Here is a 25,096-nt window from a genome sequence, read left to right as displayed (position 1 = left end):
TAATCTAAATCTTCCCCATATTTTTGAGAAAAACCCTTTGCCATAAACTTTACCTTATACCTATGAAATTTACCTTCCGAGTCACACTTATTTCAAAAACCCATTTACATCTGATAGCAAGTTTTCCTGGGGCTAACTCTGTAAGCTCCCATGTCTTGAGTTGTTCAAGAGATTCCATCTCTTCATCAGCAGCTTTCATCCATTTTTGTCTTTCAAACACAGGCAATTTTTGCATTCCTTTACAGAATTCTGGCTCAGGTTGTATCTGAGCAATGTAGGATAAATGTTTAGGTGGGATACCCTTGTTCCACCTTGTGGATTTTCTGAGTGATGACTGAAGTTGTGGCTCCACTTCCTCCCCAGTATTAACTGAGTCATCTATAACAACTTCAGAATCTCTTTGCTCATTTTCAAATAGGGATGTGAATAGTTTTTCTGACAAATGAAAATATCGGAAGATATTTTCAAACTCGTCAGAATTCAGGGGGGGGCTCGAACCCGATAGGAAAACCCCACAACATTTTTCGTGGGGTTGTCTTATTGTTTGGGGGGGGGGGCGGGAAGAAAGGGCACTTAAAAATAACCCTCAAACCCACCCCAACCCTTTACATTTAATTCTTTCTAATCCCCCACCCTTCCAACCCCCCCAAACTTTTTTAAAGTACCTGGTGGTCCAGCAGGGGTCCCAGGAACAATCTCCCACTCTCGGGCCGTCGGCTGCCAGTAAACAAAATGGCGCTGATGGCCCTTTGCCCTTAGCATGTGACAGGGTATCTGTGCCATTGGCCGGCCCCTGTCACATGGTAGGCGTAATGGACGGACGGCGCCATCTTTAAAAATGGGGGGGGGGCGGAAGGGTGGGGGATTAGAAAGAATTAAATTTAAAGGGTCAGGGTGTTTTGGGTTTTTTTTCGGTACGACACAGCCGATTAAAACAGGTAAAAACCGCTTGAACAAAGATTAATAATGAAAGACTTTATTAAACAATGAAAAACAAAAATTAATACATAAAAAAACAGGTTAATTTTCTATAACCCAGCTCAATAATTTTTAAATATATAAGTTTGAATAAAAATTGGAGGCGGAAGGTGTGTTAATGATTACATTAAAAACTTGGCACCCGGATGGTAGCTTAAAATATATGAAACCATCTCCTGCCCTCCTAAATAATTGCTTAAAGTAATAACAAGATAAGAAAAAACATAATATCAGTTGTTGAGCGGGTATATAGGAAACTACCCATATAAATATAAAAACAAGCACCGGGTGAAATTGTGTGTGTGAAATATCTGCACCAAAAGCATACTCTGCCCACTTTCACAAAGTGTCCTATTCATTCTTTCAGCCACACCATTTTATTCTGGGTTACATAAAACTGTGGTCTGGAATGCAATCCCTTGTTTTTCAGAATAGCCTTCGTTTTGCCACTTGGATATTCTGTGCCATTGTCTACCTGTAGTATTTTAGGAAAACTGCCAAATTTGTTGCTTACATGAGCAAGATATTCCTCAAGTGTGAGGTGATGCATATAGGGAAAAGTAACCCATGCTGTAGTTACATGATGTTAGGTTCCACATTAGGAGTTACTACCCAGGAAAAAGATCTAGGTATCATAGTGAATAATACATTAAAATCATCGGCTCAGTGTGCTGTGGCAGTCAAAAAAGCAAACAGAATGTTAAGAATTATTAGGAATGGAATGGTGAATAAAATGGAGAATGTCATAATGCCTCTATATCGTTCCATGGTGAGACCATAGCTACAGTATTGTGTGCAATTCTGGTTGCTGCATCTCAAAAAAGATATAGTTGCGATGGAGAAGGTACAGAGAAGGGCGACTAAAATGATAAAGGGGATGGAACGGCTCCCCTGTGAGGGAAAGGCTAAAGAGGTTAGGGCTGTTCAGCTTGGAGAATAGACGGTTGAGGGTGTATATGATAGAAGTCTACAAAATCATGAAAGGACTTGAATGTGTAAATGTGACAATTATTTACTCTTTCAGATAATACATGGACTAGGGGACACTCTATGAGGTTAGTAAGTAGCACTTTTAAAACAAATTGGAGAAAATTATTTTTTACTTAATGCACAATTAAGCTCTGGAATTCACTGCCAGAAGATGTGGTTAAGGCAGCTAGTGTAGCTGGATTTATAAAAGGTTTGGATAAGTTCCTGAAGGAGAAGTCCATAAACTACTATTAATCAATAGGGAATAGCTACTGCTTTTTGCCAGCATTCGTAGCAAGTGTTATGATTGTCCAATCCGGAAGTGGATCCTAGGGCCGACCGTCACGGAGTGACGAACGGGAGGCAGAACTCGATGGAACCGTAGAATCTTCACCTGGAAACCCGTGACCCCTCCAGAGGAGCTGTTGAGGCCCGGGTTGCTAGGACTTAGGGGTCTTCGCCCTGGAAGCCCAAGATCCCCCCAGGAGGAGCCCGTAGGGACCTGGACCGCTGGGACTTAGGTGAAGGCTGAAGGATCCAGGAAGGAAATACGAACTGGAGTCTGGCAGGCGGCAAGCAGGAGAGTAGGGGACACGGACCGGAGTCAAGGCGGGCGGCAGACAGGCAGAGTAGAAGTCACGGGCTGAAGTCAAGGCAGGCGGCAAGCAGGCAAAGTAGAAGTCACGGGCTGAAGTCAAGGCAGGCGGCAAGCAGGCAAAGTGAACCAGAGTTAGGCAAGCAGAGATCAGGAACCAGGCAGGCAGGCGAAACCAGAGTCAGGCAGGCAGAGATCAGGAACCAGGCAGGCAGGCGAAACCAGAGTCAGGCAGGCAGAGATCAGGAACCAGGCAGACAGGCGATCCGACGGCAACTAGCACTCCGAAGAGAGACCTCGTTGCAAGGCAAGTTGGAGCTCCCAGGTCCCCGGTTTAAATACCCCGCTCAGCGTCTGACATCGGAGGAGGCATGTCTGCACATCCGGGTGCAGACGCCTTAAAACGCAGCCCTTCACGCGCGCGCGTTCCCCTGCCAAGGGGAGGAGTCTCTGGCAGCGTCTCCACGAGGAGACGCTGCCAGGTAAGAGCCCGGTCACTAGGCTAGTGACCGGGATCGCAACAGCAAGGGATCTATTTAATGTTTGGGTACTTCTCAGGTACTTGTGACTTGGATTGTCCACTGTTAGAGACAGGATACTGGGCTTGATGGACCCTTAGTCTGACCCAGTATGACATATGTTCTTATGTTCAGTCTGCAGGTTCTTTTATTAGTATTTAAAGAGAAAGTACAGGTATACGTTCCCTTTGAAAATTGCCAATGAAAGGGTACCCGCAAAGATTTGCACCTCCTTTTTCTGTGGATACCTTCTCCAACCAAAATAATGCATATAGTTTTAAAAATCTAAAACTATGCATGCTGTTGTCTTCTCCAATCTAACCATACCACCATTATAATGTGAGTGAAAATACATGTATTGTGGCACAATGCACATACTTTTACCCGCATAGATGATGGGCAATTTTCAAAAATGCCTTTTACCCGAGTAAATAATCTACCAGGGTAAGATTATGTTCTTATGTTCTTATTTATTTTAAATCTGCCAACTGATAACTTCATGGAATGTCCCCTAGTCCTAGTGTTATGTGAAAGGGTAAATAACTGTTCCCTATTTCCTCTTTCCACCCCACTCATGGTTTTATAAATCTGTCATATCCCCTCTCAGCGGTTTCTTTTCCAAGCTAAAGAGCCCTAATTTGTTTAGCCTTTCTTCATAAGGAAGCTTGAGTTACGAGTGAATCAGACTTTCTAGGAACTAAGGGGAGTGGTAAATATTGACACTTTTTTTCTCCCCCCTCACCAGTACTCTTGTACAGTGACTGATATTACAGAGACAAGGGTAGTCAGTGGAAGATTTTCCTACCTTTTTGTAGGGACAAAAAGTAGTGTGCAATTGAATCAAACTTTGCAGGCCTAAGCAACACAAGATGTAGGTCAAGCAATGTGATGGCTTCTGCAATTTTAATGTGAATACCTGTGAGAATTGAACTGAGGAGAAGTTGCTATTGTTCTTCATATTGAGAAATCAGTCAGTCTTCACCTTACAATTTTGATGCTACTAATAGACAAAGAGTTGAATCTGTGGTTTTAACAAACTTTATATCTAGTCATGAGACCTAGCATTGTTTGCCAGATGTCTTCCAACTTGCACCATCATCTCTGTGAGAATATGCTTATACATACCAGCTAAGACGAAGTCATATCAGAGGAGACCATTGTGAGAGGTGCCAGCAGTTCTGCCTGACCCTTTTTGAATAGCCCCATGAGTTCAGAGATATCCTGGCTCATCTGAATGTTAGCGCTGATGTCACTGTGCTAGGGATACAATTTCCAGCCTGCAGTGCTGCGTGCTGTCAAAGCCACGCACCAAAGGGGTGTACTCCTTAAGAAAAGTTCCACTGCAAGATAAGGGCAGAAAACATAAGGGGAAGATAATTGGAGCCCCTATGAACTGAACTCAACTCCAGTGAGAGGCACTTTAGATGACCACTTGGTGCAGTTAAATGGTCGTGTTACTGGTAGTTCAAGTGAGGAGGCTATTGAAGCTTCTTTAAATCCTGGAGGTCAGGTTGTCCCACCATTAACCACAGCCATTGTGAAAGGGAAGAAAGAATGTGCTCCAGTTTTAGGAGCAGCCGGAGATCCATATATGAAATCAGGTAGCTCTCCAGATCAACATCAAGGTCTTGGGACCGCTTCTCCTCTGAACCAGTGAATCAAGATCAGTATACTTAATGAATGTAGCAGCTAGTAGTCATACCTCTGAATCCGGGAAGGTTATGATACCAGAAATGGTTAATCCACCTTCAGGCCTTGGTGGATCTGATATAGGTGGGCTTGTGCCTGAACCTTCTGATGTGACACTTAAAGACACATATGGATGATGGTTAAATACTGAAATTTCTCTAGCTGATACTGTATCCCAGCTTTGTATCTTTTCTGCTGAAGTTGCCACAGATTTTCAGAACAGACTTGTAGGGCTTGAGAATCATCTTGCGGTTATGTCTTCTTCTCTAGCCATATTGCAATTTACAATGTATGTTGGCATTAAGGATAAACTAATGTGGTACTGTAAATGCAAATCTTTGGAAAATATGAGAGCTAGAAATTTGTTTTTTAATCTTTCCTAAAATTAGATGGCTATTGTCTGTAGAATTACTTAAGTATTTTCTGGAAACTTTGCAGTTTTCTTTTCAGAAAGATTTTACTTTTTCTAAATGTTATTACCTGCCAAATAAAAGTAATCTTATTAAAGTGAATGAGGATTCTATGGATTGCCTGCTCCTATAGACAGTCCTAATTTTTCTTTATTTTTGCAAGACTCAGGTGATATAATTGAAACTAGAGCAACCCTATTGGTTACATTCTCGTCTGAAACAGACAAAGAGGTGGTACTTAAGCAATATTTTAAGTATAAAAATGAATTGTTTTGTGGACGAAAGATTCGGATATTCCCTGATGTTGCTAAAGAGACCCAAATTAGAAGAAAGCTTTTCTTACATTTAAAACAATGTGTAATTGATCTGGGTGCTTAATTTTTCTTGAAGTTCCAGTGTAAATTTATCACTGTTTATCAGGGGAGTAAGTTGATTTTTATCAATCCTGTTAATTTAGAAATTTTTCTTCTTGATAAAGCTGGGTGAATAGATAAGGAGTGGGTTGGATGGATAGGTATGATATTGTAATAGCTTTTCATACCTATCTTTTTATTATTTTCTATTCTTAGATTTTCTTCTAGCTTCTCCCCCCCCCCCCCCCCCATAAGATGAAATATTTTCTTTGTTCATTTTTCCTTTTATTTATTGCATTCTGTGCATCACTTTTCTTTAATTTTAATCCTTGCTTTGGACTAATAAGTTAATAAAGAGATAACTGTAAAAAAGAAGTTATATCAGACACCCACCAATCCTATGCCAGTGGACTGTGGTAACATCCAGTCAATTTCAAATTTTGGATCATATGCATATATTTGAAGTTCCAAGGAAAGAAAAGACTTTGGACTTACAGATTCGGACTGCTGCTGCTACTGCTCACTGCTATTCATACAAACTTCACATCCATGAACGTTGCACCCAAGACTTTACATGATGCTCAAGCCTAAGCTTCCAGACAGGATTCCCTGTTCAGCCCAGCCCTGCTCCATTAACTTTGGAGTACTTGCTGATCTCGCCCTTGCACAATCCTTAAAAGACTAAGCCCATCATGGCTTTTGTTCCTTGACTTCAGAGCTTATAAAGACATCTGAAAGTTCCGGGTCTGCAGTCCTGAAATGATGGCGTTAACCTGTCGCTTGCCTGCCGGAGGTCCAGCTGGTTGCCCTCCATGCTAAGACAGGACCCTGACTCTCCAGAAGGATGACCCAACTGATTGTGAGAAAGCCTGAGATGGTCTTCGTGATGTCTTCATGCATTCTTGATTAGCATAAGATAAAGTGGCTAAATTACTACTTTAAGCTGGTTAGTTTATTCCCAATGCATTTGAGATGTGCAAGTTAAAGTTGGACTAAATACAGGTCTTTTCATAACTTTTTTAACAAGAGTGATTTACTTTGTTAAACCAGAAACTTCAAAACAATATCTACCATATATAAAACCAAATATTTTATGCTGTTATATTAAAACTCTTATTGTCGACCTCTAAAAGGTGTAGACGTCCTGCTCTCTTTACCTGATCTTGAGATGCTTGCTATCTGATTTAAATAATTCAGATAGTTTGTAATTAGTAAGAAACCCTTAATCTTGCATATGAGTAAAAAAATAAATTATGAGGTTAAATGTGTGATACATTTCCAAGCATGCTCCCTGCTGAGTGGTTTACTGAGCTTGCAGTCACTTACCCGCTCCTGGGTTCCAAATTTCCCATCAGCTACCAGATGTACTTCATAAGTAAAATTCATTTCCCGTGATAGTTTGAGCAGTAAATCTATGCAGAAGCCATAGCAGCAATGGAGAACGGTTGGACGGCCTCAGAAAGAAGAAATAGTTTGAGGAAATTGATTTGACAGAAAAAAAAATATTTTATTTTAAAGCCATATTTAAAAATAGTATAAGATACAAGACAACTAAAATGGCAAGAGCTGAATTATTTATCATTGATATCACTAATGATATATGCATTATTGTCACAGTTTATCCCTGGAATAACAGCCCCACAGCTGTTTTCCCACAAGTTTCTCTTGGTGCACTTTTAGAAACAGAAGCAGGATGGTAGGAAAAAACCATGATGGCCTATCTAGACTGCCCATCCGAACCAACCATTCAGCTTTACATTCCCTATCACTTCCTTGGAGATCCTTTGTGTTTATCCCATGTTTTCTTGCACTCAGATACTGTTCTTGTCTCCTTCACCTCCATGCAAAGCTGTTCTACCTTCTCTGTAAATAAATATTTCCTTAGATTACTCCTGAGTCTACCTTGTTTCACCCTCATTCCATGACCCCCTTGTTCTAGAATCTCCCACATGGAAACATTGGAGGCATCTACATTTTTCTATCATATTTCCCCTGTCTCACCTTTCCTCTAGGGAAAGGTGAGACAGGGGAAATATGACCCCATATGCTTTAGAATGACCCCATATGCTTTAGAATGAAGACCACTGATCATTTTAGTAACCACCCTCTGGTTACTAAACCACCCAAAACTGTATACAGTATTCTAAATGAGATCTCACCAGGGATTTATACAATATCACCTCCTTTTTATTGCTGACCATGCCTCTCCCTATGCACCCAAGCATCTTTCTGGCTTTTAGCCTTATCTACCTGTTTGGCCACCTTAAGATCATCAGATATGATCACCCTCAGATCTTGCTCTTTTGTACTTAGAAAAATTTCACCTCCAATACTATACCTTTCCCTTGGGTTTTTGCATCCTAAATGCATAAAAGCATTTTTGTTAGCATTAAATCTTAGCTGCCAGACCCTAAACCATTCCTTGAGCTTCAATAGATTCCTTCTAATGTTTTCCACACTTTCCTGGCTATCTAATCTGATGCTCAGCCCAATGGGAGATTTTTTTTTATAAATTGAATGAAATAAATAGGATTTGTTTAATTCGGGAGCCCTCTCAATTTCATAGCCCCACAAAAGAAAGAAATTGGCCCTATTAGTTTCATATTGTAAATTATTTCATCTGAATGCACATCCCTAGAGCATGCCATGGCATAGCCTTTCATCTCTTTCAGTGGGCTCAGGTGAGAAGCTGTATACTTTGAGGCAGAAATGAACATAGGAACAGCTACTGTGGTGTTCCACAACCCAGAAAGACCTAGCACACTCAGGTTTCAGCCTGCGAGGTGTTCCTGCTGCTATTAGATCCCTACCCAGAGAGAGAGAGATCACAACTGTTTGCCTGCCTGGGGTAAAAGAAGTGGTCAGGTTAGGGTGAGGAACGGGCAAAGAGGCCACAGAGAATGAGGAAATGGAAGGGAGAATAAAAGATAAAGTATAAAATGGTTAAATAAGCAAATCAAAACATAAGAAAATAAAAAAGATAAGCAAACTGAAAAACTAGAAAACATTTGTGAAAACAGTAAAAAAAAAAAAAATGTTCAGTAGAGTGAGATGACGTTTTTCTCAGCTCCTAAAAGGTTTTGGCTGGCGGAGGAACTTTTGTTCGCGCACCAGGCGTGAACAAAAGTACGCTGGATTTTATAAGATACGCGCGTAGCCACGCGTATCTTATAAAATCCGGGGTCGGCGCGCGCAAGGGGGTGCACATTTGTGCAACCTGCGCGCGCCGAGCCCAGCGCGCACTGCCTGTTCCCTCCGCCCTCCCCCCACCTTCCCCTCCCTTCCCCTACCTAACCCACCCCCCCTGGCCCTATCTAAACCCCCCCCCCTACCTTTGTCGGCAAAGTTTGTGCAGCCCCGCTCCATCCTCCGGTCCCGGGGGCTGGTCCGGAGGCCTCGACCACGCCCCCGGGCCAGCACCACGCCCCCGGGCCCACCCCCGAAACGCTGCATCGTTTCGGGAACGCCCCTGGACACGCCCTCACCCGCCCCTTTTCGAAAGCCCCGGGACTTACGCGCGTCCCGGGGCTTTACGTGCGCCGGCGGCCTATGCAAAATAGGCGAGCCGGAAAGCGTAAATCCTTCCGGATTTACGCGCGCAGGCCTTTTAAAATCTGCCCCATAATGTCTAGAGCTACCTTTGTGATTTCATTGGTCTTTGAAGCTGATTGGGATTTCATTTTCCATCAATATTTCAAGTATAAAGATTTGCTATTCTGTGATCAAAAATTGAGGTTGATTTTAAAAGCATTGCTCGTGCAAAAATGCGGATATATGCATGTATGTGGGCCATGTGCGAGCAACATAGATTTTAAAAAGCCGCAAAGTACGTGGGTGTATACCTATGCATGCGTCAAAAATAAGATGGTGATAAAGGGGTGAAGCATGGGCATTCCAGGCCACAGTTATGCACATAACTGTATTTTAAAACAGGAGACCGCGACATGCATTGGCTTGTTATCCCTGTAACTTTACTGCTGCTCTAGATGAGGAACAAGTCTGTAGATCTCGAGTTTTAGGGCTTACAGGACAGGGTGGGGGTCTGGATCAACTGCAGGGTATGCAGGATGAAGAACTAGAGCGGTCTTGAAGACCTATATATTAACTGGGCAAACTGGTGGACTAATTGGAAAAACTGGATTGTGCCTCGTGTGAACATGTTTTAAAATCCACCTACATACAAGCGTAAAAGCCAGCAAAGTTTTAGGAAAGATACGTGAAGTACGTTTCTCAAGCAATCTAAGATTAGGCACATACTTACCTGAGGGAATTGTATTTTAAAAAATATGTGTGCACGATTTAAAATTACAGGTGTAGGTTTACCCACATTAACTTTCATCTGCCATTTCGATGCCCAATTTTCCAGTCTCACAAGGTCTTCCTGCAATTTATCACAATCTGCTTGTGATTTAACTACTCTGAACAATTTTGTATCATCTGCAAATTTGATTACCTCACTCGTCGTATTTCTTTCCAGATCATTTATAAATATATTGAAAAGTAAGGGTCCCACTACAGATCCCTGAGGCACTACACTGCCCACTCCCTTCCACTGAGAAAATTGTGCATTTAATCCTACTCTCTGTTTCCTGTCTTTTAGCCAGTTTGTAATCCACGAAAGGACATCGTCACCTATCCCATGACTTTTTACTTTTCCTAGAAGCCTCTCATGAGGAACTTTGTCAAACGCCTTCTGAAAATCCAAGTACACTACATCTACCAGTTCACCTTTATCCACATGTTTATTAACTCCTTCAAAAAAGTGAAGCAGATTTGTGATGCAAGACTTGCCTTGGGTAAAGATTGCTGACTTTGTTCCATTAAGCCGTGTCTTTCTATATGTTCTGTGATTTTGATGTTTAGAACACTTTCCACTATTTTTCCTGGCACTGAAGTCAGGCTAACCGGTCTGTAGTTTCCCGGATCGCCCCTGGAGCCCTTTTTAAATATTGGGGTTACATTAGCTATCCTCCAGTCTTCAGGTACAATGGATGATTTTAATGATAGGTTACAAATTTTGACTAATAGGTCTGAAATTTCATTTTTTAGTTCCTTCAGAACTCTGGGGTGTATACCATCCGGTCCGGGTGATTTACTACTCTTCAGTTTTTCAATCAGGCCTACCACATCTTCTAGGTTCACCGTGATATGGTTCAGTCCATCTGAATCATTACCCATGAAAACCTTCTCCAGTACGGGTACCTCCCCAACCTCCTCTTCAGTAAACACTTAAGCAAAGAAATCATTTAATCTTTCCGCGATGGCCTTATCTTCTCTAAGTGCCCCTTTAACCCCTCGATCATCTAACAGTCCAACTGACTCCCTCACAGGCTTTATGCTTCAGATATATTTAAAAACGTTTTTACTGTGAGTTTTTGCCTCTACGGCCAATTACTTTTCAAATTCTCTCTTGGCCTGTCTTATCAGTGTCTTACATTTAACTTGCCAACGCTTATGCATTATCCTATTTTCTTCTGTTGGATCCTTCTTCCTTGTATTTCAAAAATTCTTGAGAAAGTAATTAACAATCAACTTACAGATTATCTTGAAAGGCATAGTATCCTATATCCGGTGCAAAATGGATTTAGAATATATTTTAGCACTTAGACCCTATTAACTTCATTATAAGATTACCTGCTATTAAGTTCACTTAGAGAATAGCCACTGCCATTAGTAATGGTTACATGGAATAGACTTAGTTTTTGGGTACTTGCCAGGTTCTTATGGCCTGGATTGGCCACTGTTGGAAACAGGATGCTGGGCTTGATGGACCCTTGGTCTGACCCAGTATGGCATTTTCTTATGTTCTTATGTTCTTATATTATCCTCAGAGGAGCCGATAACAGCCAAACTTACTTCCTGATCATGCTAGATATTTCAGCAGCATTTGACACAGTTAATCATAAAATCCTCCTGGATAGACTAAACAAAATAGGCATCAAAGACTCCGCACTGAAATGGTTTGACTCTTACTTAAAAAATAGATCCTTCAAAGTAAAATTTCTTGATAATGAATCTCAACCAATTGATCTCCAGTATGGAGTACCACAGGGATCCTCTCTATCTGCAACCCTTTTTAATATGTATATGCTTCCATTGTGCAGAATTATATCCGGCTTCGGTCTAACTCACTTTGTCTATGCTGACGACGTTCAGATTTTAATTCCGATCGAAAAATCTATCGACCTAACTCTTAAGCTCTGGGATATATATCAATCTGCCATAGAAAAAGTATTAACCCAAATGAATCTTTCCCTAAATACAAATAAAACTGAAATTCTATACATCTCATCTAAATTATGCAAGGCAAAAGAACTTGGAATTCAAGAAGCAGCTAAAAAATACCCCATCTCCCTGGAAGTAAGAGATCTAGGAATCTTCCTAGATTGCGAATTCACAATGAAAACGTGCATTAAAAAAATCATTAATGATGGTTATTTTAAATTAAACATTTTTAAAAGATTAAAACCTCTTCTATTCCTAAAAGATTTTAGAACAGTTTTACAGGCTCTTGTTTTGTCTAGATTAGACTACTGCAATTCATTATTTTTAGGCCTACCAGCAAATGTTACAAGACCACTACAACTTCTGCAGAACTCAGCAGCCAGACTTTTGACAGGAACTAAAAGATCTGATCATATTACCCCAATATTAAAAGACCTTCACTGGTTGCCTATTAAATATAGGGCTCAGCATAAAATCCTGTCCCTAATTCATAAAACGCTCTACAATGAAAAAATTGAATGGTTAACTTCTTCACTTCATTTCCATATCCCTTCAAGAATTTCTAGATCAACAGGTACAGGGATGTTGCCAATTCCTTCCCCTAAGCTTGCGCATCGAAATAATGTAAGAGAAAGGCCTATTTCTATTGCTGGACCCCAACTATGGAACTCTATACCACAGGAATTACGATTGGAAGCTGACATTAAATTATTTAAAAAGGGCATTAAAACATGGCTATTCAAACAAGCCTTCCAAAAGCTGTTAACTCAATGATTTAAGAATATTGATTTTATACCAAGGTAATATATATTTTTTATTTTAATATCTCTACTCTTTCTATACTGCTTCTCTAACTGTTTAAATTTTGGATTATTTAGTTTACTATTTTATTTTATTTATATTATGAAACTATGTATTTACTTCCTTTTTCTTTTGGAAATGTAAATATTTTTAAATGAATATTTGATAACTACCTTAAACCGATTTGATATGCTCGCATGAAAAATCGGTATATAAAAATTATTAAATAAAATAAATTTTGAATGACTATCTTTTGGCTAAAAAAGCTTCTTTCACCTCACTTTTTAACCATGCCGATAATTGTTTTGCCTTCTTTCCACCTTTTTTAATGTGTGGAATACTCTGGACTGTGCTTCTAGGATGGTATTTTTAAATACTGTCCATGCCTCTTGCACACTTTTTACCTTTGTAGCTGCTCCTTTCAGTTTTTTTCTAACAATTTTTCTCATTTTATCAAAGTTTCCCTTTTGAAAATTTAGCACAAGAGCCGTGGATTTGCTTACTATCCCCCTTCCAGTCATTAATTCAAATATGATCATATTATGACCACTATTGCCAACCAGCCCCACCACCGTTACCTCTCTCATAAAATCCTGTGCTCCATTGAAAATTAGATCCAAAATTGCTCCCTCTCTTGTCGGTTCCTGAATCATTTGCTCTATAAAAATGTCATTTATTCCATCCAGGAACTTTATATCTCTAGCATGTACCGATGATACATTTATCCAGTCAATATTGGGATAATTGAAGTCTCAAACAAACACGTTGTAAGCAAAAATTCTTTTAACCTTCTGTGTGCCAAATTTCATTTAGTTTATATATAGGACCATCATAACACCCACGGTATTGCAAGCAAGTTAGCCTGTATTCTAACCACTATGGGTCATGTTTAATCATTGGTCCAAATCTATCAAAAGTTTTTTTTATTGATGAATCTATTTTTTGTTTTTTCAAGCAATTAGATCTCCGAAGCGTGGTAGCGCCACCAGTAAACAAGGGAAGTACCGTTCCACATCAATTTTAGAAAAATTACAAAAAAACAAAAAATAGATTCATCAATAAAAAAGACTTTTGATAGATTTGAACCAATGATTAAACATGACCCATAGCAGTTAGAATACAGGGGGTGCACAATTGTGCAACTTATGTGCGCTGACACCCGCAGCCTTCCCCTGTTCCCTCCCAGTCTGCTCTGATTTCGGAGCGGGCTGGGAGGGAATTTCCCAACTCCCTAACCTAACCTCCCTTTTTCCTAAGCCTCCTGCTCCCTAGTCCTCACCTAGACCACCCTACCTTTATCTTATCTCTTGGCACGCGATCCCCCGGCACAGCAGCAAATGTACGCCGGGAGCCTCTGACCCCGCCCCCTCCCCACCCATTTTTCAAAGACCTGGGACATACGCGTGTGGCTGGGCCTTTCTAAAATAGGCCCGGCACACGTAGTCATTTTAAAATCCGGGCCTTAGTTCTTAATATCGTACATTGCCCACTTTTGCATCAATAATGGCTTGCAATCTTTTGGATAGTTGTAAACGAGGCCCCTTATTTTCTCATGTGTTAAAGCTGCCCATTCCTCCTGGCAAATAGCCTCCCAATCCTGTAGACTCTTTGGTTGTCAATAATGAACTGCATGCCTGAGTTCCCCCCAAAGTGGCTCAATGATGTTAAGGTCAGGAGACTGCGATGGCCACTCCAGAACCTTCACTTTCTTCTGCTGCAGCCACTGAACGATCGACTTGGCCTTATGTTTCATATCATTGTCATGTTGGAAAGTCCAAGTGCGCCCCATGTGCAGCTTCCTGGCTGATGAATGCAAATTCTCCTCCAGTATTTTCTGATAAGATGCTGCATTCATCCTGCCATCAATTTTCACTAAATTCCCTGTGCCGCTGTAGCTCATCTCCCCCCCCCCCCAAAAAAAAAAACCAGTAGAGATCCACCTCCATGCTTCATGGTAGGGATGGTGTGCTTCTCTTCATAGGCCTTGTGAACTCCTATCCAAACATAGGAGCAGATTTTAAAAGCCTTACACGTGTAAATCCAGCCGGATTTACGCGCGCAGGGGACTTGTGCGCCGGCGCATACAAAGCCCCGGGACGCGCGTAAGTCCCGGGGCTTTGCTTGGGGGGGTGTCAGGGGTGGTGCCGGCCCGGCGGCGTTCCAGGGGCATGGCCGAGGCCTCCAAACCAGCCCCCAGGTCGGGGAATGGCGCGCCGCAGCCGACCGGCGAGCGCAAGTTACGCCTGCCTTGGGCAGGCGTAACTTTATGAACAAAGGTGGGGGGGATTTAGTTAGGGCTGGGGAGTGGGTTAGGTAGGGGAAGGGAGGAGAAGGTGGGGGGCTGGAAAAATGTTCCCTCCGAGGCCGCTCCGATTTTGGAGCGGCCTCGGAGGGAACGGAGGCAGGCTGCTCAGCTTGGCGCGTGCAGGTTGCACAATTGTGCACTCCCCTGCGCGCGCCAACCCTGGATTTTATAACATGCACACGGCAGTTTTGAGGCTTCTCTAGATGCTGTTTGATGTATTGTAAGTGGGCATTGGTGCAGCAATGGTTTTTTCTGGCAACTCTACCATGCAGCCCATTTTTGTTCAAGTATCTCCTTATTGGGCATGCTGAAAAACCCACACTATTTTGTTTCAGAGAAGTCTATATTTCAGTAGAAGTTGCTTGTGGGTTTTTACTTTGCATCCCAACAAATTTTCCTAGCAAGTTGATTCTGAAATCTTTCTTGGTCTACCTGACCGTAGCTTGGTATTAACAAAACCCCCACTCTTTGCTTCTCGGCTGTCTTCCCCACTCTCTACCCAGCATTTGGCTGACTTAGTTTTTGGGTACTTGCCAGGTTCTTGTGGCCTGGATTGGCCACTGTTGGAAACAGGATGCTGAGCTTGATGGACCCTTGGTCTGACCCAGTATGGCATTTTCTTATGTTCTTATGACCTCTACATCTCCAGTATAATGCAGGGGCTGCAGCCTCTGAAGTAAAGGGGGCTGTGGTGATGGCATCAGCTGTGACACATCCCTAGATCTTGTAGAGGCAGGCAGCTGTAACAAGGGCAGCAGCATGAAAATCCAGCTGCAGGTAGCAATGCTTCTGTTTCTTAACAGCTTGCTCAAGGTGGAAGTTAAAGGTCTTATAACTTCCTGCTGTGAGCAAGCTGCACAGGAGGAGGGAGGACTGCCTGGAGCACGCACCGAGCTTGAAAGAACACAGGAAGAGATTGGGAGAAATTATCCAGCCAGCCTTTCTATTTTCAGGTTCCGGTGCCAAGTTTGTTTTCTTTTTTTCAGGAAAGAATCCTGTAGCTTACCCTGCCCAAAAGTGGTGGGGCCATGGCCCCTGTAGCCCACCTCATTCAGATTTTTATGTGAGAGAGATGGGAACAGGGCAAAGAGGAGGAAGAGAGAGAAAAAGTGTGTGTGTGTGTTGAAATCCCTATGCCTCAGCAATAGAAAGGCAATAATATTCAGAGAGATAGCCGTGTTAGTCTGGTGTAGCAAAAGACACGAGGAGGTTGGCACCATATAGACGAACCAATTTACTGAGGCATGAGCTTTCAAGGACAGAGTCCAATTTGGCAGATGAAAGAAAGAAAGAAAATAAATTATACAGACATAAGCAAGGTTGGAATACAACTTTATTTTTATAATGTAAAATAAAAGATGAAAATGTTTGTCAGTGTGGTTCCGAATTTTTTCACTTTTGCCTCTGAACCTACGCCTGAGCTGCTACAGTAAACCGTGGGGCTGTGCCTTAAGACCTTGTGCTCCACTGTCTGACCTAAAGGGAGCAGGTGTGGGACAACAGCACCAACAGTACCTAGGGGTGGCAATACCCTAAATCTGTCACTGATTCTAAGTAATATATTGAGGTCTAGTCAACCTTACATATGTAAAGCTGAAGAGAAGAAGGGAATTTTTTCAAAATAAGGAATGAGTCCACAATAAAAGGTGCACACTTTTAATTATAAAGTTGAAATATATAAAAAATGAACAAGACAAAGAAAGGAGGAGACATAGAACCACGATACAGGCAAATCGACATTTTTAGTAATACAGTTACTATTAATGCTGGTGTTTACGTTATATTCTAAATATTAAAGTTATTGGAATCATGGTAACATAGTAACATAATAGATGACCTCAGTTAAAGACCCATCCAGTCTTCCCACTTATTCTGTCCACAGAGCTAAGGGCATAGGGGTAGATTTTCAAAGGGTTATGCGCGTAAGATAAGCGCATAACCCCTGAAAAGATGCCCCAAGCTGCCCCTGTGCATGCCGAGCCTAAGCCCCGGGATGCGCGTATGTCCCAGGGTTTTCAGAAATGGGCAGTCCGGGGGCAGGGGCGGGGCCAGGGGCGGGGCCAGGGGCGTTCCCGAGTCCTCCGGCACTGTGGCCATGCTGGAAGTTTGTGTGGTGGCAGCCTGCTGGCAGGTGTAAGTTTTTTTCAAACAAAGGTAGGCAGGGGGATTTAGTTAGGGCTGGGGGGTGGGTTAGATAGGAGAAGGTGGGGGGGGAGCGGTTGAAAAATTCCCTCCGACGCCGCTCCGATTTCGGAGCGGCCTCAGAGGGAACGGAGGCAGCCTGCGCAGCTCAGCGCGCGCAAGTTGCACAATTGTGCACCCCCTTGCGCGCGCTGACCCTGGATTTTATAACATGCGCATAGCAGCACGCGCATGTTATAAAATCGGGCGTAGATTTGCTCACACCGGGTTTCGCGAACAAGTCTGCGCCCATGCGCAGGTTTTAAAATCTGCCCCATAGTATACCCCATCTGTCAGCTGCAGAAGCTTGACTGCTTGCAAGATATCTCTCCTTATCCTTCAGCATTTATTGTCTTCTTCATTGTTTGTCTACCATCCTGGTTGATGATCCTACAAGTTCCCATGCTTAACCTAGCACCTAACTCTTCCCCCCATGTCTTACCATCAAGTTTTGTAATACTCTAAGCAGCTACCAAATGTAATGGAGCTATTGCCCAAATGTCCAACCTCCTAGGTCCCTGTGGCCTTGTTAGATGGTACCAGGCCACCAACAACCTAATGGCACCAACCCAAATTGTTTCTGAGGAGTTGTAGATTGCTGGCTTCAAGCTGGCTACTCCAAGGCCTGCAGTGTCATTAGGTTAGCCTATTAATTATATTTCGGTTTCAGAAATTACAGTAAAACTGATAAAGTGTGCATAATGGACGTGCAGGTTAAATAATTTTGTTTGGGTGGATTTTTTTCTCTTCATTTTTTGGTTCATTTAAAGGCAAATTTTCAAAATGTTACCTGTATAAAATATAGCATATATGCATGTAAGTAACCTCTGCTCATGTATTCTGTATTTTATAAAAGTCAAAAATATGCGCATATGTTCACTTTTGCATGCACATATATGCATGTAAAAAAAGGGTCAATTTAGGGGCATTCCAGGGTGGGCTAACGGTTACACATGTAAGTTGCTATTTTAAAAAATACCTGTGTATAATTTTCCAACTTGTGAATTTTTACACCTACTAATTATCTGGTATAACTTATATTAAACATATTGGGGTAGATTTTCAAAGGGATACGCGCGTACCCCCCAAAAACCTACCCCAAACCCCCCCTGCGCGCGCCGAGCCTATTTTGCATAGGCTCGGTGGCGCGTGCAAGCCCCGGGACGCGCGTAAGTCCCGGGGCTTGCATGGAGAGGCGTGCCGGGGGGCGTGTTGGGGGCATGACGGTGATGATGCGGCGTTTCAGGGGCGTGGCGCGGGTGACGTGGCGTTTCGGGGGCGGCTCCGCGGGCGTGGTTTCGGCCCGGGGGCATTCCGGGGGCGTGGCCGCGCCCTCCGGAACAGCCCCCGGGTCACGTGAAGGCACGCCAGCAGCCCTTTGGCAGGCGTAAATCCGGCGATAAAGGTAGGGGGGGGGTTAGATAGGGCCAGGGGGGTGGGTTAGGTAGGGGAAGGGAACAGAGGCAGGCTGCGCAGCTCGGCGCACGCAGGCTGCCCAAAATCGGCAGCCTTGCACGCGCCGATCCCGGATTTTAATGGATACGCGCGGCTACGCACGTATCTATTGAAATCCCACGTACTCTTGTTCGTGCCTGGTGCGCGAACAAACGTACGCGCTCGCACAAAATTATAAAATCTACCCCAGCTATTGTAGTGCTGACAAAGTGGGAGGTCTAGCAGACTGGGGGGAGTTCAAACTGAAGAACCAGGAGGGTCTCAATGATTTGGAAAAGGACTGGGTGAACTGGTGGACTAATTGGTAAATTGGTTAAGTTCCTCCATGTGCGTATGTTTTAAAATTGGCTGATTTACTTATGGGAATAGGTGAATAGAGATCCTGTGGTGCAGTGAGAGGGAGAGGATGTGATTCCCTTTCTCGGGTTGCCCTCTGCCTATCTACCCCCATTGACCTCAAAATACGCAATAGATTTTGATTCTGGAAGCGGGATTCAACATTCCGTTGCAATCCTTCTGCTGTGCTAGCAGTTATGTCTATACGAGTTGCAAAAAACGACAGAAAGAAGGAAAAACCTAAATAATCTGAATCTAAGATGGCAGAGGGGACTGCCAACTTGGAGAAAGAACCTCTCCAGAATGCCACGATTGCTGATATGAAAGTGGCAGTAGTCGAAGCTTTGGGACTCAAGCTTCAGAAATATTTGATAAACTGGAGGAGGTCTCTGCGATGATGACAAGGTTTGAAAGGCGATTTGCAGAGGTGGAACAGAAAAACTCATATACTCAAGATGGCCTGCTTTTTGTACAAACAGATCTATAATATTACAATTAGTGCTTCAAATGGAGTGGCTTGAAGATCTGGAAAACAGATCTCGCCATAATAATTTGCAATTCATCAGCTTATCTGAATCATTGGAAGATCAAGATCTGCTGAGATTCCTGGATTACCAAAGAGTTGGGGCTGTGAGAAATGAACAGTAAACTGCGATTTGAGAGAGCACATAGATTAGTCCCCAGGCAAAAGAAGACAAGTCGACCATGTGTTGTAATTGCTAAGGTGCTTAACTTTGCTCATAGAAATGAAATTTAAGCACTTCACTCAGGGAAACAACTCTGCCATAATAATAATAATAATAATATCTTAGTTTTCTAGGACTATTCAGCTGAGCTTTCAGCACAACACCGTGCATTCGTGCCTCTATATGCTAAACTCTATACATTGGACGTTCGTTCTGCATTGATTTATCTGGCAAAACTATGAGTTGCGACTTCTGATGGCGTGATATGGTTCACAAACATCAATGAGGCCCAAAGGTTTGTTGCAGCGCTGGAAGCTAAAACAAGCACTGAGCAATAACTCCAAGTTTTCCATACCTTGTTGATTGTAACTTTGACTTATTCCTTTTCCTTTGTTATCTATTATTTACCAGAATTGTTACCTCAGTTTTACCCTTTGTTAAAATGTAAACCGATCCGATATGGTTATCTACTATGAAGGTCGGTATAAAAAACTGCTAAATAAATAAATAAATAAATAACTTTCAATTGCACCTCTGTTAGTCAAGAGAGTAGCGATTTGGGTCTCTCAATTTCTTCAGTTACTTGACGACGATGAATATGGAGATGAGGTCTTTTGACAGTGGAGCCTAGTGTTTGATGCTGGACTAGTTGCTTAGTATTCGCTGCCTTGCTCTCCGTTTAATGTTATTTTTGTGGTTTGCTAGTTTTCTCTGTTCTCAATTATTTACAATTTCCTGTGTTGTTTGGTACAACTGCTGGAATGTCCATTTTATTTGCATTTTGCATCATTGATAGGTGGCTTGGAATTATTAACATGGGCAGCTTGCACTTCCGTGTCAGACCCCCCGCCTCCCCCGTCCGTTTTACCGGACACCCAATATATTACACAAACTCCGTTTTGGTGAAAACAAGGCCGCAGCATTTATTAATTCCATTAACACAAATTAACATATTATAATTTCCGGCACCCGAGCCGTCAGTGTTCACTGATCCTGTAATCCGGGCTTCCAAACAGGCGTCCGCCGTGTTAAGCCAGTCCGCCACCATCTTTCGGCCCCCCGCCGTGCCATAGCCGGGGGGCCATTCCTCCGGGCTGCCCACGCCCAACACACGCCCCTTTTCTTTCCCGAGGACTTCCGGTCCACCCCGACCTTGTCCTCGAAGTCCCCCTCCACCTTCCGGCTCGGGTACCCCCGCCCCTGCTGCGACTAATGTCAAACACATACAACATTTTATTAACATCAACCTCGCCCCTACTGCTCCCTATGCTTCCCGACCCTCCCCCCAGGTCCCCTTCCTCCTGCTAGTCTGGGTGGGTGGGTGGGGAAGATCGCGAGCACTGTCCCGGTAAAAGACCGGGCTCAGCGCTCGCCGCCGCTTAAAGGGGGCCTCAGCCTCGCGATATCCGCGAGGCTGACGTCAGCAACGTGATGACGCGGCGGCCTCGCCGTGCCGCGCGCGTCATCACGCCCCTCCCCCGTGCCCAGGCCAGATGATGCGGCGGCCTTGCTGCGCCGCGCTCGCCCCCCCACCCATCCCGTGCCGTCGCCGCGCGGCCTCCCGGTCCCTGCAGGTAAGCGCCCCGGGGGGGGGGGGAAGGAAGACAGGCGGGGGGGGGCCCTCCCCTCGGCAAGCGCCATGTTAAAGGGGGGGCCCTCCCCGCATGCCGCGACTCGGCCCCGACTTTGAAAGGGACTGGGAAGTATCTGTTGATTTGATTGGGGTGGTACAGGGAGAGGGAGGTCCATATGCACTGAAATTGATCTCATTTAATAAAATATGGGATTTGGGTATTGGGGATAAGGTGGAGGGTACTTGGAGGGGAGGTAGAGATATATTGTTTGCTCTATAAAAGAATCAACCAGTATTTGCCTTTATTGTTTTGGTTTGCAATATGTGCTGAAAGGGATGCTTTTTTTTTTTCGGGTGGGGACCTATGATGGGAGGGTCCTAACCTTGCTAATATATGTCTTTGATGCAATTTCTATGGAGTTTAGAGTTAGATAAATGTTACAGAAATGTGTAAAGATAATTTCATGGAATGTGTGCGGGGTAAATTCCATGATTAAAAGAACTAAAATTCTCACTTCACTGAAAAAAAATAAGCAGCTGATATCCCTTTTTTATAAGAAACTCATTTAAGTGATTTAGAACACATCAAACTGAACAAAGATTCGGTTGGTAATGTTAATTATGCCTCCACCTCCACGAGATCTGCAGGATATTAACTCATAAAAAATTGCCAATAACCATCAAGCAGGAAATTAAGGATCCCAATGGTAGATACTTGATATTGGTCTCAGTGCTTGACCATAAACCATTGGTGTTCTATAATATATATGCCCCTAGTAATTATGATCATGCATTTTTTTTGAAGCTTCTAAAAACTATTTCCTTTTATGGATGATGGGTTAGTACTGAGAGAGATTTGAATATTGTCAGAGATTCAACCCTGGATAGATTGAATCATAATGAGATGATAAGAGCTCTCTCAAACAAAGGAATACCTTTTTTGGAAGAAGAATTACATTTGGTGGATGTATGGCCATTGGCGGGTGCTCCATCCGTTAAAAAAAGATTTCAGGCATTTACCAAGAGCTCATTCTACTTTCCCCAGATTAGAATATATTTTAGTAGAAATATGTTTTGGGGGCTTATTGACACAGGTATTGATGAAAGTTTGATCTCTGATCATGCTCCGATATGGGTTCAATTTATAGAGTTGGTGATCAGATAGCTAACAGCTGATGTTTCCCATATTACCTAACTACAGATCTGCAATTTCAGGATTATTTAAGAATGAAATGGAAAGATTATACTACTATTAATGACCCCATTTTGTTTTGGTATACTACAAAGTTAGTATTTAGAGGCAGCATTATCTCGTATGATACCCAGAGGAGGAAAGATATTGACAAACGGTTGTTATAGCTGAATGTCAGGTCAGTAAAGTCAAACAATCTTTTCTATTATCTAATACAAAAATGAATAAGGAAAATTATCTAGCAATACAAATGGCATTAAATTCACTTATCTGAGAACTAAAAAGAGCAACTTATAAGTTTAAGTGCACATGTTATAAAATCGCGCACACATGGACACGCGCGTGTAGATATTAAAATCTACCCCTAAGGGTAGGAAAACTTTTGAACAGAACCATTTTAGTATTTCCTTTATTGCCGTGGTTTGTTTAATGATTGTGCTATTCTGTGATGCATAATAGTTTAATTTGAAACACATTAAAAATAACAGACGTGTTTGTTTTCACTCATGTTTTCTTAAAATGCTACACATCTTACAAATTCTGCCAGGGGTATGTAAACTTATGATCACGAATGTAGGTAATGAATAGGAGTGCACCCAAGTTAGTGGTGTGGCTAAGCATAATAGCATGAAAAAATAAATGTATAAAGAAGCCAGTGGGATGGATGAGGCAAGCAGGAAATGGGCAATACTGAACCTAGTGAGATGAGTAAGGCAAGTAGGGGGTAATGGATGGATGGATGGTGCAGGTACAGGCAGTTAAGGGGTGAATAGGTAAGGCTTTGATTATTTATTATCTGGAGAGATTTGGTTATTAATTACAAAATATAGTTTAATTATTGGAATAGTTTGATTATTGATTACCTGGTACAGTTTCATTGGGCCCATTACAGAATACTTTCTTGACTTTATCGCCATTGACAGTGAATTCATCCTTACAATTCCCATCTGGTAGAGTCGACTTCACGTACACAAATGGCTCCTGATGAATTGTAACTATCTGTGGAGAAAATGAAATGACCTGTTTTACATGACTGCTTCTATGTGGACTTTATTTATAGCTGCAGTAGAGACTTTTCTGGAAATACATATTCGTTATAAAATAATTTTCTGGCGTCAGTAGATCAAGCTCTGCACATTTGAGTAAGAGATGTAGAGCAGTCTATGGATCCATTGGTTGGCATGCTAAGACTGAAACTGCAGTAATATTTGAAAGCCTGAGGACAAAAGTACTGATTTTAGATGGTACTGATATCTCCTAAAACAGCTAACATTATTAGAGGTATTTCCTTTGAAATTCTTGAGGCAGAGCTTGGGGGCACTGCTTAAGCTTGCTACCTTTCCTGCATGTGAGAGGTGCAATAATCATCATAAGAACTGGGTCCTGAAAGTTTCTTTAACTATCTAGAAAGGAAAAAAAACTCAGTTGAAAAAAAGGTCTTGAAAAAAATCTCCCTGTGGATTACTAAGAGATGTTATTTTATGTTGTACCATTTATAGGCATGCCTATGCAACCATCATCAGCAATTAGTCAACCTACTGCATTTCTGAAGATAATACCTGGGGATGTGAACCACACTATCAGAAACCAGTGACTCTACCACTGCAATAATGAAGTAACTCCTCTAATACTGATAGTAGATGAACCTTGTCTATTTCAATCTGATTGTTCACTTCCTCTCCAGATTGATTTATAACAACATTCCTTACCTTTAGTCTTGTAGACATTTGATATCCCTGAGGTTTCTCAGTTTCCCCACCAGGCCAAATAATCTTCCGGTCATTCTGCAAAACCTGCAGCATTCATAGAGCAATGCAACAGAGATGATGCAGGAGAAGGGTAAGCAATAGTGGAGTAAATGTATATGATCAAAACAAGGGAAGGAGGGGGGATCCAACTGAAGGGAAATAAATCAAATAATTTGAATGTACAGCAGAAAATGCAAAGCAGCTTTTTTTTTGTTTTAGGCTAGTTTGCTTGGTAATACATTCCAAGCTAAGCACTAATTAAGAAATGGCAGAACACTGTGTTTTCAACAATGCATAATTCAGAGGTGTGTAAAATATTCTGCAGCGAAATAAAATCAAAGATCTCTGTGGGAGAGAGTCAATTAGCCACCAAGCTATTCTGAACAGTTTTTATGCAGCAAGAGAAAAAAAATGTCACATATAAAATATCGACTTAGAACATTCTATGGATTGTTTGTAGCTCGATCTTTTTTATGCCTTACAAACACACCAGTGTTCTTTAAAATACTTAAGCCATCAATTTTGTAATTAAAAATTGTGTGTTTAGTAAAGGGCATCAAACGGACAAGTCAAATGCGGTTTCATAACCTTTGACTTACTGTCCTGACCATCATCATATGCCCATGAAGAGTCAATTTCTAGTTTTGCTGAGTGAAACTTTTCTAAAATCAATGTCCCAAACAACGAATGAAAAATGCAAGTAAACAGTTTGTACTTAACTTTTAGTCTTCTCGTTTCTGGCACAATTTATTGCATTTCCCTCTATAAATTATATTTATATTATTTTTAATTACAAAATACTAATACAAGGCGAACGGCAGAAGCACACCAGAGATGGCAGAGGGCAACCAAGCCTAGAAGCCGACAGGAGGAGGACACCTCGACAGCAGCAGAACAGTCCAACATTGAACAGCTGTTGTCTGAGATTTGGGAATAAGCAGCGGCGCATGGGACAGAGTGGATCCGACAACGCATGTCGAGAATAGAGCCCCCTACATCGCGCAGAAAAAACACTGGACCCCCCCCCCCCCCCCCCCAAGCGGGTACCAGAGCCATTGCACTCCTCAGTGACAATCTCGCGG

General features: G+C 42.4%; 1 protein-coding gene across 2 annotated transcripts in view; it reads right to left on the bottom strand.

The window, feature by feature from the left end:
* GRIN1 (glutamate ionotropic receptor NMDA type subunit 1) overlaps window positions 1–25,096 on the bottom strand; it is a 328,561-nt gene that overhangs the window by 147,925 nt on the left and 155,540 nt on the right. For both annotated transcript variants that reach the window (XM_029612208.1, XM_029612209.1), the window contains 3 exons: window positions 23,976–24,059; window positions 23,130–23,265; window positions 6,839–6,966 (listed from right to left, as the gene is read on the bottom strand). In XM_029612208.1, coding sequence (XP_029468068.1) covers window positions 6,839–6,966; window positions 23,130–23,265; window positions 23,976–24,059 — 348 coding nt within the window. The remainder of the gene's footprint in view (window positions 1–6,838; window positions 6,967–23,129; window positions 23,266–23,975; window positions 24,060–25,096) is intronic.

This window comes from Rhinatrema bivittatum, chromosome 8 (genome assembly GCF_901001135.1).
Source record: "Rhinatrema bivittatum chromosome 8, aRhiBiv1.1, whole genome shotgun sequence".
Lineage (NCBI taxonomy): Eukaryota > Metazoa > Chordata > Amphibia > Gymnophiona > Rhinatrematidae > Rhinatrema > Rhinatrema bivittatum.
The sequence above is the reverse complement of the archived record's forward strand: the minus strand, read 5'-3'. Positions and strand labels throughout refer to the sequence as shown.